This window comes from Poecile atricapillus, chromosome W, assembly GCF_030490865.1.
Source record: "Poecile atricapillus isolate bPoeAtr1 chromosome W, bPoeAtr1.hap1, whole genome shotgun sequence".
NCBI classification, from domain to species: Eukaryota; Metazoa; Chordata; class Aves; order Passeriformes; family Paridae; genus Poecile; species Poecile atricapillus.
In genome coordinates, this window is record NC_081288.1 from 3,637,978 (window position 1) to 3,658,023 (window position 20,046).

The 20,046-nt window shown below is 41.5% G+C and overlaps 1 protein-coding gene across 1 annotated transcript in view; it reads right to left on the reverse strand.

The window, feature by feature from the left end:
• LOC131592175 (muskelin) overlaps positions 1-20,046 on the reverse strand; it is a 93,190-nt gene that overhangs the window by 48,096 nt on the left and 25,048 nt on the right. Inside the window, exons 5-8 of the mRNA XM_058863502.1 lie at positions 15,823-15,932; positions 11,814-12,006; positions 4,581-4,658; positions 3,367-3,432 (exon numbers count right to left, since the gene is read on the reverse strand). Coding sequence (XP_058719485.1) covers positions 3,367-3,432; positions 4,581-4,658; positions 11,814-12,006; positions 15,823-15,932 — 447 coding nt within the window. The remainder of the gene's footprint in view (positions 1-3,366; positions 3,433-4,580; positions 4,659-11,813; positions 12,007-15,822; positions 15,933-20,046) is intronic.

Here is a 20,046-nt window from a genome sequence, read left to right on the forward strand (position 1 = left end):
AATTCACTTACCCATTCCCTCTTTCTTCCAGAATAAGCACTGGAATTTTGAAACATGTGGCATATCTGACCCATAAAGAGCCCAGGAAGGGTAGACTCAAAGAGCTGTTAATAAGGAACCAGTGCCAAATGCTGATACCCTCATCCAAAACTGCATTAGGGTTCAATTTCGTGGGAACACTGTTCTGCACTAGAGCCTGTGTGTTACTGCCCCAGTATTTCCCCAGGGCCTGCACAAACAGCTTCTCATGTCTGACATGCAGCACACAACACTGTGTACTTGTGTAGTTTTGAGGTTGGTTGGGGGATAATTTTGTTTTAATCTATGTACCTCTGTTGCAACTACTAAAATACTTCCCCTTCCTTGTAGAAAAGCAGAGAGAACTCTCCAGCCTCCCACACGGAGAGCTGCATGAGAAATGCACCTTGCAGGGAAAAGCAGGAATAACAGGAGCTTTCTGTTTTCATTTGCAGCCTAAAGCTTTAAAGTACCTAACAGCGGTTTCTGCTATAACTGTGAATTTCTCTTAGTTTGTTTCTGCACATACATATCAAATTCAACTTCCTAATTCTGCCATTCAGAGTCATTCCAATCTGAGTGTTAATGTGATTAAAATGATGGAGGATATTGTGGAAATCACTAACTTCCCATTTTTAATTTCTCTTTTTTCTTATATATAGGAAGATATCAGGCTGCATTCTCAGTTCTACATCCCACAATGCCTACAGCTCCATTTCAAAATGCTTCAAGAGCTTCCCAAAGCATCAGGAACACTGCACTTACTCAGTCAGCTGTGGCAGGTATTAAAAACAGGAGTGTCAGATGGAAATGAGCTCCAGCACAAGTTACTGGCTGCCAGCAGAGATGCTAAATTCTCTTTCAGTTACTTTCAGCCTACTCTAAGTGAAAGTTAAACCATGCTAAAAGGCAGCTGAGACCAAGTTAATCCATGCTCTACCTGAAACTGACAAAAACAGTCTCAGTGACTCCATGCATTAGCAGCAACTTAAGATCTAGTTCAGCTACTCACCAATCCATATCCTCTATCTTAACACCAGCACGTGCATCCAGCAGGCTCAGTACTATTAAGTTAGAATTATTTTCCTAGTCAGTAATAAGTGGTTAAAATCTCCTTGAAGTTAATCAAAATGCCAAACCATATATAGTTCATATATAGCTGGTGGTTCATATACAGCAGGTCTGGCCACCAGAGATTAAAATCTGCTTCCAACACTTAAATCTACGTGATATAAAACTTGAGAATCTCCTTGTACATATGATTTTGCTGTTTGTTTCACTTCACTTCCAAAAGACTCAAGTTGAAGAAAATACTCATTTTTGAGAAGGACCTCACTCCTCACTCAAGGAGTGCAAACTGAGATGATTTTTCTTCAGTTGCTAAAGTCTTCTTAAAAAAACCCACTCAGCAGGTGTGTGAGTAAGGCAGGAGAGGATGTCTTTGAAGGGAAGAGAACACCACTGCTCCCTTTTCCTTTAACACTGGATCTGTCCAAGGTTAGCCAGGGAGCTTTCCAGCCCCAGTCTGTAAAATGCATCCTGACATAACTGGCTAAATTCCCACCAGCTCATTAAACTCCACCTATATTCAAATGGAAAACTCCAGCAATCAGCAATGGGAAACAGCCCCAAGAACTTCCCCTGGCCTGTCATGAGCCAAATTAAATGGCAAAACTGATCATCTCAAAAACATTTCAGCTATTACAAGCCTCAGTGGACCTGGATGCAAAACTGACAGCAACTTCCCAAACAGCCCACAGGGAAACTCTGGGAAGGTATCCCACCACCTCTAAATAGAGCTACAGCAAGAAATGCCCACCATAACAGAGGGAAGGAGATCCAGGACTCCACCTTGGTGGGTCTTGTCCAGCCACTGTTGTGCAAGTAAAACAAATAAAATAAAATTTATATATTATACGTAATAAAATAAATTGTAGATATTTGATAAATTTCTAATATACATGTTATATACATATGCATAAAATAAATATTAATATATAATAAATACACAAATATATTCAAAATATATGTATATAATAGATACAAAATCTATCACGAAATATTAAAAAATATATGGATGAGTTTCACTGCCTTGTTAAAGCAGAGTGAAACTGCAAAGGCAGAGCTGAAAACCTTACTGTTGCTGGAAAAGCAAGAGGAATGGAAAGGAAGGCTCACACTATCATGGATATTTTATTTTCAGGAGGTGTGCAGGACTATCATTTCCAAGTTGACACGGATCATGTTTCTTCCACGCTCTTGTGAAACACTCACTACTAATTCCCGAGGCCACTAGGGAGCGTTCCCAGCCTCTGCACAAACACAGCAAATCCTCCAGCAGCGTTTTGTTCTAATCAATCTCAAACCTCTCCCACCAAACGAAAGAAGTTTACTCTCCTACACCAAATAGCTCAAGTGCTTCCTCCAGAGCAGTAACTACTCTGAGCAAAAGCCAGAGGCTGCAGCTACTGCTGGATTTTTGCTTGTTCACTATGACTTAGCAAATTACTCTGGAAGGTCCTATCCTGTCACATGCTCTGTCTCCGTCCTGTGACCACAACAGATATGGCCATGGGCATTTTTTTTGCCAACTCCTTCAATGCCACTCTATTTTCCTATCCAATACCCACACCCCGATCTTGTTTCTCCCTTCCCAAGAAAAATCCTTTCCTTCATACAGCAAAGACTTGGGCAGATGCTTTCCTTATTTTAGTAACGACTGACGTAGCACAGAAATCTGATTAAATAACAGACGAAGATATAGAAAATTATGCAGAACAACAATCACTGGAACTGCTCCTGATACACCACCCCATTTTCTTTTCTCTGCAGGGTCTCTGAAACAGAGGCTGAGCCATTCATTAAACTGCTTAAGGAAACAGTTTTGCAAGAGATGTCGAAAGAATTATATCTAACAGGAGTTTCTTGCACACTGTGGGAATTAGAAGCCACTCCAACCAAAATACAAGGAATGTTTCAACACATCAGATCTATTGCTTGAGCACAGCCTGTAGCAGATAAGGGAAATTATCCCTAATTTCTCTTCTCTTGTTTGAATTCCTGCTCCAAGATGGTAGGAGGAACAAAAAATTAAAATCAATTGTTCTTGGTTTCTTAGTTAAGACAAGACAATGGCTAAGGCATAACACAGAATTATTAGGGAAGAAAGGGAAAGGCAGCTGGAATATAGATCCAGAGAGGAAACAGAGCATTTAATCCAACTACAAGAAAGCGTGATTTTTTTTTTCCTCAAAACATAACACAGTGTCTGAAGAAAAACACATTTGCATATTTATCTGGAAAACAACTGATTAAATAATTTAGTTAAGAAATGTAATAATTACTCACCTGTCTGCACATCTATAACCATCTGATGGCCACCTCTCATGCCTGGCCGACTGTCTTCCCCATCACCTTCAGAAAAAAAAGGGAATGGAGTTTTCCATTGTAAAATTTTTAAACCAAAGAAAGATACAGCCTCAACATGGAAGCAGAGGAATTGAGTGACTCACCCTTCTTTAAACACTAGCACATCACTTCTTCCAGGTAATATTATTTTTGTGCATTATAAAAACTGTACAAAGTTTTATACTGAATTATGTGGTGACTGACAGTACAGAGAGAAGTGAACAGTGCAACTCCCAGTGCCTTGGGAAAGGAGCTTCAACGTTCCTGATGCACTTGGGGCACACAGAAGAGCTCTGAGTTGTCCTTGAAGCTCTCCAGCAGGGACAACACAGCCACCCTTTGGCTCCCCTTCCATCTCTCCCTACCTGAGAGCTGCCTGAGGGCTGAGCTGTGGGAACAGATACTCAAATGACAGGGAAATGAACCCCTGGGATGGCAGCAGGAGGTGATCTAGACATAGCACAGCCGTCTTTCTACCAACTATTCTCACTTCTAAGGGAATTCCACCTGCCCAATTAAAGCAGCTTTCCAACTACTTTATATATCTTAGGCATTCAGGACAGGTGACACAGATAACCTCTCCCAAGGGGCTTGGGGACTCTGCTCCACATTTGGCAATTGTCACCTTGGAGCCTACATTTGCTCTATGACAGTGATTTTTGTACTCTGCAGTTAAAGATGCTGCTACAAGTCTCCTCTCAAGGCAGACAGGAATGGAAAAGATTCTGCAGTTTGGATATACTGTGTAAGAGATCAAGACTTCAAAAGATACACCTCATTTAAAACACTCCCTGTTAAGATAATGTATTTATTTGCCAACTCTCCACTTTAAGTTGAAGCTACATCAACTCCTTGTGCTAAATCCAGTAACAGAGGTAACTGTTCTGATGTTTAACCAATATTCTGGGATTTGTTACTAAACTGATGATCTATCCTTAAAGTTACCACTTGTATTCCTGCAGTGTTCCTTACTCAACCAGAGAGCAGGCTGAATTTCACTGAATTTGCAGACAAATGCAACTTTTTCAGAGAAGAAACCATTCCCTAGAACTCTCCTAGAGGAGACTTTCTTGCATCATTTTCTTGCTCCACATTCTCAAAGGAACAAGACAGAACTGGCAGTACATGAGCTCTATCTTAAGAAATGTCCTTACCTTTGGTGCTTTTGGGGATAATCTGCCCCCAGCGAGGTTTGTACTCTTGCTGACTGATATACTGATTGAACAAGCCATCTGCAAAACAAAAATTTTGCTGGATAAAACATTTATCCTTCCATTATAGCAAAATCACTTTTAATGTGGATAACTTCAGCCTAACTCAATCCAGTATGCCAATCCAAAGCCTCCATTTTCAGTGAGTTCTCCATTATGTGTCAGTTAGTTTGCTAAACTTTTGTTAGTTGGTTAAACTTTTGTTAGTTTGTTAACGAACTAAATGTGCAAGCATTAAAATAAAAAGAATACTTGCTACTAGATCAATCAGGAATTATCCAGTTTGCCTGCCAGGTCGTGCCAAGTGTCTATAAATCTCCAGTGTGGTGAATTTAATTAAGAATAGAATTCCTCCCCCTTATTTAAGCAAAAGGAAAGTTGCCAGTGCATATAAAATTCAGCCATTTTAGTGCACATTAAGTTAAAACTAGGTCAGACAGCATCTCTAGAGCTTCATCTGAGAAGAGAAGGGAAGCAGAGCAGATTGTCTAAATGCTGTGATATGGGACAACCAAGCCCTGGATGAAACACAAAACAATAGTTTACACTCTCTTCAGAGAGTTAAGCAAGAAGAGCAATAGAGGAGGTGTTGGATCCCAGGCCAGATGTGCTAAGTGCAGCGTTTCTGTGAGCAGCACCAGCTCCAGCACTTTATCCACACTCCTCAGCACCCAGAGGCCAGTTCCTAATCCTGTTCAGATGCTATCAGTCCGTCACATAAACACCAATTTTCTGTAAAAGAGACTTGTAACACCCACACTCCCTAGGACTGCTCTCCACTCTGGCAAGGGCTTGGCATGTGGGGAACTTGGTGCTGTTGTTCTCCAAATGTCTCCTCTGAAACACCTACCTCACCTTCTGTAGCACAACAAACTATGAGAGCACCTGAGCACTGCTTGCCTGGCTACAATTCACCCATCACCCACCATCTCAACACAATCTCTTCCTGACTAATGTTTCAGCTGTATTCATGTATTATTGCATTACCTGGAAAAAAAAACAATAGGAATTTAATAGACGATGAACGCCTCTGCTTATTTATACAAAAGCCCTTTGTAGATATATAGGCAAGAAAGAATGATCCTCACTGAACACATCCCTATTTATTTAGAAAAAGGTAAAAATCTTTGTTAAGCATGACAAAAGACTCACAGAAAATTTTAAAGTGTTTCCTGGCATCCTGTAGTTTGTCGTGACTGAAATCCAGGTTTTAATTAAAACCCAAGCCAGCAGCAAGTATTTCCTTGGAGAAGATGAATGCTCTATTTAGAGACCATCTAACAGGAAAACAAGGGCACTCAAGAGCTCCTGAAAGGTGATGAGTTTGGTCTGAAAATATAAAACTTTTATAAACTCAGCTGTGCAAGTTTTTCCAAATAAATACTCTGAAAACATGGCAGATTTTACTTTCACCTCAGTGCCAAAACCAGCAGCTCTCCCCCCACATTAGGTAATCGAGGAAAGCCAGAAGTTTGCTCAATGTATGTAGAAAGAAAAGTGGTTTATTTTGGGTTTAATAGCAGGGTTCTTAACTCCCACTTCTTCAGCATTTATGAAGTTGGGACAACACATGAGAGGCTCGAAGCTTGAGATCTCATAAATTCTGATTCAGAAAAGCCAGGCCTAATAGAACAAATGCATGTGCTGTAAGAAATCCCACAGTGACTCAGCCACAAACCCAGACAGAAATGCAGCTTTTTGGTTATCGTTACAGCCTTGGGTCTGCAAGACAGAAACCAAAACCGTATTTATCCCGATGGCAGCCAATAGATAATTGGACATAAATAGCTCAAAAGGATGAATTACAGCACATAGGATCTGAAAGGGTGATTTAACCTCTCTCCCATGCTCTACACCCACAGGCTGCACTTGTCAAGATATGACGCTTCTCCCCTACTGTGCCTTCAGCCTCCTTTAATAATGCTTCTTGTCTTCCATGGGACATCGGTTTGGAAATACTCCAGCTTGCTTCCCAGAAATGTTTCCTTCTGCTGGAAGCAGTTCCACATTCACTCTACTTGCATTGCAAACCAGCAGCAGCTTGTTTTGGAAGCTGAATCACCACCTGTCTGACACCACCAAGGAAAAAAAAGGAGGATTTCTAGGTGGATTCTGTACCCGACGCCAGACCTACGCCAGCGCACTCCTTATGTTCCTTGTCAGGAGAGCACTGCTGACCAAAAGGTCTCCAAAGCTCCTGTGAGGCACTGAGGATCAGATCTAGGCCTGCTCAGGTCTGTCAGCTGTTCCCAATGAATCAGGAGTTTAAAATAAATTTTGAGACTCTTGTCAAAAAAAAAAAAAAAAAAGCGTCGGGTGGAAGTTTTTAAATAAAGTGTTTTCTTTTGCTCCAGAGACCTCTCACTTCAATGTCCACGTTTACTAAAATTACAGCCAAAAAAACGACTTGTACTATTTTCAAGCCCTTTGCAGCAAGTCATGACGCATTTTGGATGTAACAACACGAAGTTCACTGTGATTAAAGCTCGGTAAATTCTGCCTCCCCGATAACCCAAGTCTTTATTTTGCCAGCCAATTGCAGGTTACTCAGAAAGGATTAGGACAAACATTGTGGACAAAAATATTTAACTTTCTGAAGCCACTCAGGAGCAAGTTCTATCAAGTTTGGGGGTTTTTAGACAACACACATCTCCAGGAAGTGTTGCTGAAACCTATTCACTTCACTGCCAATGGCTCAAAAACCTTCAGAGTGACATTTAGCCCATAATTTCTGGGAGCTGGGGTTTGAGGTTTCAATATTTTTCTCAAACCAAAGAAAAGTAGCCAGAATACCTAAACAGTTCGAAGCTTTTTGAGTTACAAGCTACCTTCTATAGAAAACCTGAAGGAGAGAGATGTTCTAGCAGATAAAAATCCAGCTGTTACTCGACAATTTCCTCAAGATTTGGGAGAAACAAGGAAACACCATTTTTTTCCCAGCCTCAGAGGTGTAATATTTTCTGGCACTTTGTTCTTCTTAAAATGAAACAAGGTTTGCTCTCAAATCCATGTAAGTTATCCTTCTTCTACACAAACTCTACCATTTACTTCCCAGAGGCTTTGGATCCCTATCCAGCATCTCCCCTCCACATATCCCAGTATACATAACAGTTTTCTCAAAACCAAATCCAAACAATATTAGATGGTAAAATTCAGGTATACGTGTCTGTCTAGAGCTTCCAGGGGAATACAATTGCTCCTGTGCATCCTGTTCCTGTGAATCCTGAGTTCTGGGAGACACTGGGAGCCTGCAGGCTGAGCATCAAAACTTCTTGTTTGTCACACAGGATTGACTTGTCACCAGATAAACACATGTCACATACTGACATGAGCAGTGCCAGAAAGAACACCTCAGTCCCTGGAATACTAATAGGAAACAAGCAGTTCTTCTACCCATTCCAAGCAGCTTTCCACGTCTACAGGAGCTGTGAGCAGTTCAACCAAGCAATTTGCACTCCACATACTCTCTGTAGGAATATTAAGCAGATTTTTTCCTTCAATAATATAGGCCCGAAAGCTATAGGAATGGATCCAAATGTGAAGCATTTGAACCGAGTCTGTGAACCAGCTGAGATTTAGGGAACCTTTTCTTTTTGAGACGAAGTCAGGCAGCTGCCAGAGTTTCCATTTGCCCATTTTCTAAGTGTAACGCACAAGTCAAAAGAATCAGTGGGAAAAGTGTGGCTGCCTGCCACCGAGCTCTCAAAAGAAATCATCTGGTGATGTGAGGTGGAAGACAGCGTTCATCATTAGCAATGCAAAAGAACAAGAGTTAGCTCTGCCAGCACTAATTCTTGACCACCTACTCTTTTTCTACATGACTAAGCCTATGGAAATAGCCCGCGAGAGATGCAGAGCGTTGCACTTTGTCAATACCCACCACTGCAAATATCAAACTCTCCAGAAGACATTTTAGGCTGCACTGAGTGTGCAGTATCTCTGTCAACCTCACTGCACTTCTGTTTGTGCCTTTAAGGCAATGAACTCCCAGATCAGCAAGCGGTCAGGAGTTCACATATTCATGCCCAGTCTGCAACAGAACAGTTGCTCTTTGAACGATTTCAGGGATAATTTAAGGATCTGTATGTCTCAATTAACTCTACACTTCAGCTACACTACACAGACACAGGACTAAAGTTAATCCTCTTTTATTTGGAAAAACAACACATCAGACAGGAGTTCAGTGGTAAGAACACCCACACCTTAGAGACTAAGCAGCAAGCTACTGAGACTTCACAACAGAGCTGCTAGGAAAGTAAAATGATAAAAAAATCATCACAGAATGGCCTGGGTTGGAAGGGACCTTAAAGATCATCTAGTTCTAACCCCCATGCCACAGACAGGGACACCTTTCACCAGATCAGGCTGCTCAGAAAATGCTGGGAAGCTTGACAAATGCAGAACAGAGTAAGGACAGGTAACTGTGGAAGATCACAGGGAGCAAGTAGGAATACATAGGAATACTGCAGGAGAATGTGCTGAAGGCTGAAAACCACTATTCCCATCCTACCAAGAAGAATCCAGCTGTTAAACACCATTAATATTCAGCACCTTGACTGCCACAACTTCAGACAAATTGTTCCAGCTGCAGTTTGAGGGGGTTTTGTGGATATCAGAAGAGGTTTTTCCTGTTCTCTCCCCCACCCCAGCCTGATCAGCTCCCTGTCTGGGTTGGCCATGTGGCAGCACGAGCACCAGTGCCAGGGACACACTGTCCTGAGCAAGGGCAGGATTGACCCAGTTAGTGAAAACCCGCAGTCTTGTCAGCTTAAAGCAAATATGGGATGCAGCCTCGGTGTCTCGGGATAGATAGCACTTCTCTCCAAAGGGTGCTGGGAGGCGACAGAGCTTTAAATGGGTACATTTAAAGCTGAAGACAGCATAAAAAATGGCAGGAGGATGGGGGAAGGAAGGTTAATGTATTCCAAGGCAAGCAAAATCATTAAGGATGACCAACAGAGCGATGGGAGATGCGCACACTGACATTTCACTTCAGCTAGCCAGGTGCCGGATTAAAATGAAGCAAAGTAAACATCCCCATGCATATTTTTCTGTCCCTCAGAAGCAGTGACAAAACCTAATGATGCTCTTTAAGACTCTCCTGCTAAATTATCCACCGTCTGTTACTACCATGACTTGCTTCTTATACTTGCTGCAACAATAAAAAGGCTAATAAAACAAGCTACAGCATATTCCTCCAGCTCACCTAAGTGATGCTGAGCTCCTCAGCCTCTAAAAAGGGACATGATTAAAAAAAACAGGGAAGGAGGATTATCCACATCAAATCTGACAAGAAACAAGTGTCTGTCAGACAGGACAATACAAGACCTACAGTTTCCTACCAGGCTGGTCCTTTGACAGTACTTCCACAAGTGGAAAAGCAAAGCACTGCTGACAGCAGCCCCACTCTCAGCATACGTTAAGTAATAAAAGAAATTAATAAATAACAGCTCAAAAAATGAGGCTACAAACATTCACTTCATTAGTGTCCAAGAAAAAAATTCCATTTTTGAGAGTATTTTTTCAGTACATTCTAAGACTTTGAGTGAAATTCCATTCAAGAAATCATTTCCACTCCAGCCTGCAATGAAGTGGAAAGAGGACAGCCTCCAGGCACTGAGATTAAGCCATGGCCAAGGCAGCAGAGCGAGGCAATGATAAAATCATCACCATCAGCACACAGCACTCCTCTGGCTGCTGCAACGTCATGGTGGGCTCATCAGCTCCCTCCAGGCACTCGTGTCTTTGAGACACAGACAGAAACAGCTCCCTGCTGCTTTTCCAGCCTGCAATCCTCCCCTGCCATTACGGTTCAGGAGGAAGCTGCCAGTTGCAAAATGCCCCTGCATTGCAGGAAGCTGCTCACGCTCCCAGCCCAGCCAACACTCTGCTGTCTCAGGAGGATGACGATGAATATGGCAATTCTCAGTCCCAGTGCTTGTGTAGCTGCTCCTGGAGCTCAGCGCAGGGCAGGTCTGCACTGTTCTGTCGGAAGAGAAACCTTGAGCCAAACCCATAGAAAACTATTCACTGCAGTTTTGGAGGACCTGTTGTAATAACCTCCTTAAAACTGCTCAACTGAATGGCTTAATCACAAAAAGATGGTTGGTTTTCATGGAAGACAACCTTTGGTTTTCAAGCTATCATTTCCATCACATTCTGAGAACCACTTCTAGCTTCCTTGGTACAATCCACACTGATGGGAGTCAAGCAGGTACACTGGCATCTTTCCAAACATATTACGAAATGACTGATTAGCCCAGAACTAGAGAGTAACATCTCTGGTGCCAGCTATCCATGAAATTGGTTCACTAAGTCCCTAACTCTACTGGCATCAGACACAAAGTTTTCCTCTTACACCAGTACAAGCCTCCCATAATGAGTGACTGCCCAGAGTCAAAAAGCTCTACACCCACAACCAAGAGCACCTCTGTTTTATCAGACTGCAATCCAAAACTGCTGCACAGGTCCTTAGAGTCACTTCAGTGCAACAGCCCCACTCTTTGTGTATCCTATTCGACCAAGAGAGAGTACATCTCCCTCTTAGGAGTTGAGAGCTGTTTATACACTGTGTTTTTAAGCAGAAAGCTTCCAAGTAAAAAATTAATAGCAGTTCCAATGAAACTGACTGCCCTGCCAAGGTCCCACTCTACAAAGGAAAAGAGGTTCTGCCTCCAGTCACTGACTTCCACACAATTCTCCAAGGATTATTTTTCCCAAAAGCAAAGAGAGCTTCCTCATCCAAACACAGCGGAAAACTTTTGCCTGAACACCAACTTGGTGGTGAGCTCCAACCAGAAACCATGATCCAGATCACCACTGAGAACCCTGGTCTTCTGCTTCCCTGCTCACCATTCCAGTGACTTTCCTGACAGTTTAAGCCCACCCCCAGCTTGCCAACGCTTACATGAAGAACTTGTCTTTACCCACTCAAGTGCACCTCCTAGTCATCTCTGGGAGAAAGAGACTCCAAAAGTAGCAGTGGTAAGAGATTTCATGAATTTTTATCCTTCAACACACACACACTCACAAGTCTAAAAGCTGACAGCACACCAGAAATGAAACAACACATGGACCTGCCAATTCTACTACCAGGCACACTAACATTCAAAAGAAGGTAATATTTCACTGCGCTTTTTTTAAAATTCATGGATCAGATTCCTCTGATTCTCTTACCATTCACAGCTTTTTCTATCAGCTCTTCACAAGCATCGAAGTCCCCCTTCAACACCAGTTTGTCGTGCAGGTCTGTCAACATGGGGTGCTCCAGAGCAATCTTGGTTTTCTTCTGCAGCGACTCGAAAGCCTCGGTGTAGTTGTGCTGCCGAAAATGCTTTAGGCAAAGGCGAATGGCTTCCTGTTCACGGTACTACTGGAACACAAGAAAACCTCTGAGACATGGAGATTTTTCCTTTGACCAGCACTGCTGGCAACCACCTGTGAACCTGCCCAGAGACAGGATGTCTTATCCACGCTGCACAAACAACTCGCGAGCTCACGGCGGAGCACCGTATGAGAGGCATTACAGGCTGTGCAGGCATTTACTTTCCAACAGTATAGAAATTATACAATTTGGTACCATCCAATTTAATAAGCATACAAGGAGAGAGTGCACAGTGTCCCAGATCTCTGGGGTGACCATTATTTCCCCCCCATCTGCTTGGCCCTGCTGTTCAAGGCCTACACGAAGCACAGAGCAGGAAAAAGCCTTCGCTATCAGCGTTACATAATTTGATTGTATGACTCTTACATAACAAAATAATTTAGAAGAGTAAGTAGGTCACAGCTTTTCTAGAAGCAGAAGGAAAAAAAAAAAAAGCTGTGAGAATGGAAATACTTGCAATGACCAGCACTCCTGCTACAGAAAGGCAGAAGGCTGACCCCAAATCCTGCGGGTTTGTGAGGGTTTGGGATCAGCAGCACCAAGGATTTACGTGCACGTCAAAGTTTTAACTTCTAAATATTCTCCTGCATCTTGAAGCAGAACCTCTGCTTTTACACCACGGATGGAGGCACAGCTGCCCATCTCCCACTCGGCTGTGGGAAGGGGTGAGAAAGGTGAGAGAAAACCCACACTGGGTCAAACATCCTGGCACAGACACACGAGGGAGTAGTAAACTCTGAGTAAGAGCTACAATTTTCAAAGCTGCTAACAAGATGCATAAGAAACACAGATTTTTAAGTTGGTAAGTAGCAGAACCAATTTTTTTAAATAGACTTTTCAAGCCTAAATTCTAAGGCATTAAAGAAAAAAAGAAATCTCAATTTCCATCTTTAATACACAACTACTGTGGTAAAAAACAAATGTAACTTTAAGCATCTATAAGACTGATTGAATTACAGACAAAAGATTTTAGACCTAAATGGACATTACTGCAAAAAGTGAAGTTTATAGTATTTAAATGAATAGAATCTTTCTAAAAACCTGGAACTAACACCGACATTCAACAAAAATTTGTGCTCTCAAAATAATGGCTCAATAGCAAGAATCTCATAAACTGAAGCAGCTAAAAAGAAACACGGCCATGAGCTGTATTTTTAGTTCTTAATCCATCAGTATTTCACAGCTGCAAATAGCCAGAACTATGCATTTTTAGAAAACCAGTTCCCAGCCCACATAAAGGCCAAGGACATGTACCGATAAGAATGCAAGGCTGTAGCAAAGGAATATTAAAGCTAAAATAGTTTTACAGCACAACTGGCAAAAAACAACTCCTTTTTTTTCATTCCAAGAGATGCTTAAGACACTCTCTTTAAGCAAATCTTCACTTGCATGAGTCAAGGCCAAAATCAAATCAAATTTTTTGTACAAAGGGATAGCAAGCAAAAGGAGAACTGCACATCAGTAACTACCAGCTTCCAGATTTTTAGATCCCTCAGTTTAGAAATTAGACAAAATGTACACCTGGGACAGAGGGTACCTCCTCCCTTCCACTGAGCCTCTTATGACTGATATGATTTGACTTAGAAAGCAGGGAACAACTTAGATGGAGTTTGGCCACTTGATGCAGTAAAGAAGTTTATATTCAAGCGACTCCACAGTGGTACTTCAGAAGTTAAATGTAAAAACTTGCTTTAAGCAAAAAAAGTGGATAAAAACTATATAAAAGGCTCCTTCTAAAATGCTGTCATACAGGTTTAAAGAGATGACAACCCAAATAATAGCTTTGATCTGAAGCTGTAAATAATTCCTATGGTTAAAAACGTAACAAGAACATGAGACTAAGACATCAACACTGTCAAATAAACTCGTAGAATTAAAAATACTTATGTGCCCATTATCAGAAGTGGTACCCAGTGATAAAGTACGCCTTCTCAGGTGCTGAATTATGTCCACTCCTCATGAAAAAGGGGCAAGGCTTTTTGGAGGCAGTAGGCTGAGCTGGACAGCAAGGAGAAAGTGCTGAGGAATGTTTCAGTCCTTATCCATTATCCCCAGCTCCACTCCCCACAGGAGAGGAAGGTTTTGTTGGCACAAAACAAAAAGGAAGGGCAATCTGGTGTAGAACTTTCCTCTCATCTGATGTCGCAGGCAGTGAAGAATTATTATACTCCAAAAAATCTGAGATTTCCAAAAACACACATGAAAATATTCCCACCATCTGAAAGAACTGGAAAAAGCAGGTCAACCTTTCTGCCTTTCCCTAAATATGGGACAGCACATCCCTCTCTGTGGATCCAGCAACAGTGGCCTCTCCCCTGTGAGACAGTGACATCAGTGACACATGCACTCATCACCAAAAACTTGGCAGTGGATCCTAGCAGAGCCCACACCATCATGACTCAGTCTCTGCACTGCTGCTTTGGGGCTCCAAGCTTTAGGAGAACAATGCTGGCACCCCTTGAAGAAGCCGTCCCTACACACAATGCTGACCAGGAAAACTGCCGATTCCACGGGCTAAGATGGAACAAAACAGATACAAACATCATCACTGCATGACTCCTGACCAAAAAAAAAATCAAAAAAAATCAGAGCTTCCTGCTCGTAGCTACTGGGCCAAACTGCCAGACACACCACCATGTGCAGAGCCAGCAAAAGGAAAACCATTAGCAGCTTCTGTCAACTGGACTTTTCAGAACTGGACATCCATCATCAGCTGATTCATGACCACAACACCACTTGGACCATAAAGCAGCTCCAGACAACTTCCACTGTGCTGGTTATTTAAATCCTCCACAAAGCAGCTCATGATGCTGGTGTAAATGAGCACGAGCCAGGCACCACAGTCACACATGGCTTCTTCACCATTCTGACAGCATCATGATCTGGTAAGGGAGTCTCAGTACTCATCACACACAATATCTATCTCCTTCTAAGTTCTTCCTTCTGGAAGCAGAGATACACTGCTCCACTACTCAGTCTTACTCAGCTGGGAAGGATGTCTTCTCTGCAACACAATATGAGTTTCATTAATCGTTCCAGAAGATCCAATGCACAAAATGTATCAATAAGATGAGTTCTGCTTCGTAGTGTGCACTTCCCTCCCACAGGAGAGGCCTATCTTATATTTAATTAAACACGGGTTATAAAAATAAAGTTTAGAACCCTTTGAACTTTCTGTCTATCAAATGACAAATGGCATAAATCATCTCATCCCACAGTCCAGTGGCACCAGCCCCACTGTGTTCTGAGGTATTCAGCAAAAAGACAGTAAGAGGGAAACATCTAAAGTGTAAGACACCAATATGGATTCTCTTTAAAAAAAGGTAATTTTTATACCCTGTAACAAAAGCTGCATCTGTAACCCAAAAGGCTCTGGAGTCCAGGGACTCGAGTTAAAAGAATCAGAAGGCAAGAAGAAGGAGAAATGGAATCTGGTTTTGTTAAGATTCATTTACTTTCCAATACAAATACTACTCTCCTAATATTGTCCCTTTCGGCTCAGTGCTCCCTTCTTTCATGTTCTTCTTGTCATGTCTACCTGGCAGGTTTTTTGGGTGATGCTGGTGGTTTTGGGGTTTCTTGGGGCTGTTTTGTTGGTTTTTCAAAGAGAACAAGCAGATAAAATTCAGAAAGTTTCCCTTAGGGTCAAAGTCAGCCATGTGGTTTCAACTATGCATGTTTGCTGTTTTAATAGCTGCTGTTCAAGGAATTAAAAGGTCACATCACTCCAGTAAGAGAAGTTTCACAGGATTCTGAGACTGGGAATCTTCAAACAAACAGGCATCTAAAATGCAGGCCTACCTTGCTGTACCAGTTGAGGCACGGCTGGACCACATCTGGATCATCAATGCCATTTAGTTCAACATACCAGATACTAAAATTGAAGCTAGGTCCCCAGGATAAGAGTGGAACTGGAGAAGAAAGGAAAAGGAGAAAAAGTATGCATAAACATCAAACAATCACTATTGCAACAGAATGTTTTTAAAGTTTACACAAAATTCAGCTTCTGACTTAAGTTCTAGCTCATTTAACTTAGCTTAGGAAAATTACCAAATGCATCATGTTCAAGTTTGTCATTTAAAGCAACCTGTGCTGAGCAACATTAACACAGCAGATCATTACAAAGCAGAAGCTTGCTTTAAGCAGAAGAGCAAAAACACTATCATTAAAAACAGCTCCAAGAGGCAACAAGCTTTGACAAGCATGGGAATCACGAGCATACTAGCGACAGTATTTGCTCCTCATAGTACATTTATTTCCCCATTTGTCAGCAACAATTATTTTCCCTAATGGTGAAGACAAGAAGCTTGGGTATTTTACATTTTACAAAATTAGTAACATCTGCAAGTTGTGGAGGAGGGAGGGAGGGATAACTGTCAATTTCCAACTTAAAAACTCTATTTTTTTTTTAAGCTTTAATCTGTGCAGTTTCTTTGCTGATACTATTTTATCTGAATATTAGAACAAATGGACTTGAAATACTAAAAGACCTATGAAACACATTACAGCCTCTTACCTACGGCTTCTCTACCACTCTGGGTTAACATCTGTGGCCTTGCACTGATTTTGTGGTTAATCTGCAGGTTAAGACCTGGTTCTGCTTTTTGAAGCAACTCCAGCTCCCAGAAAACTTGTGTGTGAACTCTGACTCCTTAAAACTGCAGTGAAATCAAGTGGTTTCATTTCAAATACTTTTGTTTCCTTTTTATTTGACTGTAACTGATAAACAGGAAAAGACAGTATTAAAGTTGAATGAGCAGTTACCAGCAACAGCAAGGAGTCCACTACCTCCTCCCTTCCACTATTTTTGCCACAGAGAAATTGCTTGTTGTCTTTCAAACCACCATGAAATACCACTGAGATTAACCTGTTGAACTCATGTTTTTCTGACCTACTCCTTGAGGAAATAAAAACCCCAACTCATCATAAAGTTGTTCTTGAGCTCTTACAGGAACTTAAGTATTTATACTTCAAACAAACTACATCTATGATTGTCTGTAATGTGTTTGGGCACAAGGCACATGTTCAAACACATGATTTTCTAAGTTTTAGAGGGTGTATTTACAAACCTATTGCTGAAGACTCACAATAACTTCTTCTGGGAACAGTCAAGATCCAAAGAGACTTTGTATATGCAACTCTCAACAGATTTTAATATCCCTAAGAAGGTACTTTCTGTGTTACACCACTCAAACCATCTTTTCAAACAGTTTTTTAAAACTTGATCATTCAGCACACAGTGTGATGCTTTCAGAGCAGTTCCTTGTAGGTGCATGTTTGTGGAGACAAGAAAGAAGCAAAGTGGTCAGAAAAACCAAGAGTCACCTGTCTCCCACCCACATGCCACACTCTGCCCAGGAAACTTCCCTCTTGCTGACTTTCATCCTCTGCACAAGCTGAGTGCTGCCAATACGGTAACTTAACACCATAAAACATGACTGCTGCTAAATTCAGATATCCTACCCGTTACTGCAGCAGTCTGAAAAACCACGACATCTAAGGGTAACATCCTTGGTCTGTCCTCAGACCTGAACACACAGACCAGACCGAACTGAGGTTAAATTTGGTATTTGGTCATCTATAAACATCAAAGTCTATCCACCAGCTCACTGAACTGAAACACTCAACCACAGACCACCTCAAATAGGCCAAGACCATACATTTCCTGATGGTAAACCTGAGGCCAATTTCCAAACTAAAGTATTACCACCTTCTCTAGCCACCTCTGTTTCTTTTCAGCAAAGTTCTCCTCAGAACTTATAGGAACTTCTCTCAGAAATAATTAACAATTCACTCTCTTAACTTTGAAGCCAACTACAACACCTAAGAAGTTATTGAGATGTACAGAAGAATCCAGGGCAGCTCTCACCACAAGAAAAAGCAAAGCCATCCACACTGACATTTGTCTTCCCCACAGTTAACTCAGAGCTTCCAACAGTCCTTTTTACCAAAATAAAGGAACATAACACCAGAAACTGTGATTTTTTAACAGCAAGATTTTTATGGTGAAACCATCTTTTCTGAAGAAAACACATTAAGCTGTATAGGGAAGGGAAAGCAAACACTTCCCCAGCACTGCACAGGCAGAGAAAAGTGAACCTGAACTTTGTCAACTACTCCATAGGAGCAGGAAAAGAAACAAAGCTGGAGGTTGAGACTGGAATGTGATTTCTATTCCAGTTAGGCAAGTTGAAGTGTTCTGCTGGATCATCCCCTCATTTTTGAACTTCTTCTCTGGCTCCCAGGAGACACCTCTCACCCTTTCCTACCCTTTCTTCTGCCCTCTCTTTTTTGAGGCCTCCAAAGGAGTGCTCAGATCTTCAGAAAAATCTCCTTTAGAGCACCCACAATCTGACTTATACCTGGAAAGAGGAGGCACTAAGTGCAGCGTGGAAGCACTTTCTTCTGCACACCTTTGAGATGGAAATGCACCACTATCAAAGGTGTTGAAAGCCTAAAGCTATATAATTCCTCTGCTTTTCATCATAAAGACACCTTACCATGCTTTTTTTTCTGCAGGTACCAGAGCAATCCATCCTAAAAGTTGCAACTGTTCAGTACAGTTGAATTGTCACTCCACAGTGAGAAAAGCTCAGCAGAGGAAAAATGATTTTTAAAAACATCAATATTCTTCTGAGAAACAGAAGGTATTTGAGTCACTTAACACTTCTTAATCTATACAAAGATGATTTTAAAGGATACTTCTCAATAATAGCTACACCTAGACAAGGACTGCAACTCTACAGTAGAGAAGAGAATAGCAAAGGCATTAAACACAGTAATTTTAAATACCTCTCTCAAGCTAATTTCTGTGTCCCTCATCTGTCTAGGCACACATACAAACAGGTATGCTTGCAAAAAATAAAAAAATATCCATTTAAAAAGTAACCCTCATTTTTGTTCAATCAAAGCCTAAAAATCTAGAAGCCTAGTTACCAAATCTCATGCTAGTAACAAACTGGAATGAGAATTACACCTGGCATTTTTCAAGTTCTTTCATGGCAATCAGTCTTTACACCTTCTGCTTTCAAGGACACAGCACAGAAAAATCTCTGCTTGGAGGAATCACAAGAACAGAGCCAGAAACAAAGCCCACAGACATGAAAAAGATTATTCTTCGATATTTTGTCCAGATAAATATCTTCTTCCCTCTCTCCAGTTCTTTAATGAGGTGCTACATGAAATGTAAAAATTACCTGTCAAGTAGGTCAAAAGCCTGCACAACTGGGCATTTCAGTGCTCAGGAACTGAAAGTGAAGTAATTAAACTAGCAGAAGTGCAAGGCTTTTCTTGACAGAGGGAGAGAGGTTATTCTTCCTGTATTTTATGAGCCTGAAAATTTCTCTGATACACGAGAAATGGAGGCTGGAGCAGGAACCTTCCCCTCTCCCAGATGTCCCCATGGTTCCTTCTGCCCCATGCCCCCATATAAACACCACCATTGTGTTATTGACAGTGGTGTTGTAGGTGCTGATCTGTGGAATCATAAAGCCAATTCCTGATGCAAGTGCTGTGAACCCCCAAACACAAACCTCACTGATAGCGGGATTTCACCGTGTCAGTCCCTGAGAGTCCAAAAGGGCAGATTTTGGCGTTGTTTCCTGGCACTGTTACAAGGAACACAGCACGGTGCTTGAAATTTTGAGTTACTTTGGCTAGCAGCTTGGAAATTTTAACAAACTCAAAACACTTTCAAGCTGTGAATCTGAAAAATAACAGAATTTCGTAACAGTGTTTTGCAGTTGTTTCACAGCAAAAAACGCTCTCACAACTTCATCAACAAAATGACACCAGCTATCAACCAGAGGCTTTCATAGGTTTGGGTGAAAAGATCATTTCCAGTTCTATCTTAGCACAGGAATTTCTTCATGGAAGACAGTTTCAGGAAATTAAAGGCTACAGATAAAGGAAAACTCATCTCAAATCATAACCAGTGAGGAAGTGACAGCTCAATGCAAAGCTAATATTAATGTAGATAATAATGTTTATTCATGGAATGGTTTGTGTTGGCAGGGACCATCCCTT